The sequence below is a fragment of the Otolemur garnettii genome, unplaced genomic scaffold (genome assembly GCF_000181295.1).
Source record: "Otolemur garnettii isolate 467f Iridium unplaced genomic scaffold, OtoGar3 scaffold00064, whole genome shotgun sequence".
Classification (NCBI taxonomy): domain Eukaryota; kingdom Metazoa; phylum Chordata; class Mammalia; order Primates; family Galagidae; genus Otolemur; species Otolemur garnettii.
In genome coordinates, this window is record NW_003852459.1 from 8,623,042 (window position 1) to 8,624,508 (window position 1,467).

General features: G+C 38.5%; 1 protein-coding gene across 1 annotated transcript in view; it reads left to right on the plus strand.

The window, feature by feature from the left end:
* Nucleotides 1–1,467, plus strand: part of LYPD6 (LY6/PLAUR domain containing 6) — a 30,273-nt gene that overhangs the window by 21,663 nt on the left and 7,143 nt on the right. Inside the window, 1 exon segment of the mRNA XM_003803998.2 lies at nucleotides 1,265–1,309. Within this exon segment, the coding sequence (XP_003804046.1) occupies nucleotides 1,265–1,309 (45 nt within the window).

The following is a 1,467-nucleotide window of genomic DNA, read 5'->3' on the forward strand; positions in this document are numbered from 1 at the left end:
AGTGGAAGAGGTTGGTTAGATAAATACTTCCTACCCATCCAATTCTGTTGATAATACGTTAAATGCCTATGCTGTACACATCTCTATGGTATGTGCTGGGAGGAATGCAGATACCAACAAGAATGAACCTTATTCTCAAAAAGATTATAATCTAAAATGGTAGATCTCAGCAAAGAACAATTTCCTTCTGCCCCCCCCCCCAAGGATATTTGTCAGTATCAGGCGGCATTTTTGACTGTCATATTGGGGATGATTATCAGCTTCTAGTGATAAGAGACTATGGATGCTGCTAAATATTCTATCACACACAGGACAATTCTCCCAAACAGAATTATCTAGCCTAAAATGTTAAGCGTGCTAAAAACCCCACTTCTGGAAAGATGGAGAAGATGGACTTCTATTTTTCTCACTAAGTAAAGCTAAAAGTCATGAACACTATATATCTAAAGACAAACAAAACAGAAAAACAAACAACAATTTTAAAAAGATGCTGGAAAGGGGAGAGACAATGACAGACTAGCTAGGGACTTCAGGACCCAAGAAACAACACGGTAGTAAATTCATTGGGTTTTCTTTCTGTCTCATATATTCTAGACAAAGAGCTGAAAAACTCAACAACCTGATAATATCATAGGCACTGACTGACAAAATAAAGTCCAATAAAAGTTTGTTTTCTCGAGGCAAAGAGCCAGGAAGGGGGCAGTCTAGAAAGACAGAAAACTTTTAGACAATAACTGGCTAAAAGTTTACATGATGTTTGAGAGTGATGTTTACTCCAAAAAAACACCACACAAAAAGTCGTAGTCTAACCCACACCAGTAAAAGCTGAATGAAGAGCCTTGACTACCATCCTCAATAGGCTGTAATGAGGTGCCCTGACCTTCCTACAGGGATTATATCAGAGAAAGACAAGGAAGGGGGCTTTTTTCCCCTCCAGGCAGTAATATGATCTTCCCAACAGTGGCAGTGGAAAATATGTTTTGGGACCTGGGCTTCTACCTCCATCAGTAACAATGAGATTCCTCTACCTCATCCTCCCAGGTTGTATCAAAGGAGGATTAATGGAGAGAGTCAAGACTTCACCACTACCCATAGGTAGTGAGGCTACAATATGCACACCCCCTTCCCATGGCTTGGATAGAGACCACGTGGGGAGCATTAATGAGCACTCCTCCCCCTCTTAAGCAGAGAATATAAATTCTAGAGCGCCATAACACAATGCCAGTATGTTCTGGTTTCAATAAGAATTTACTTGTCATACCAGGAATATGTCACACTGAATGAAAAATGACGATAGATACAAATACTGAGATAAATGGAGAGGTTAGAATTATTTGACAAGGATTTTAAGCCATAACAGAAATGTGTCAATGAGTTACTCCAAACACTTGAAACAAATGAAAAAGTTTTATCAAAGAAATAGAAAATATAAAAAAGAGCCACATAGAAATTTTAGAACTATAAAAT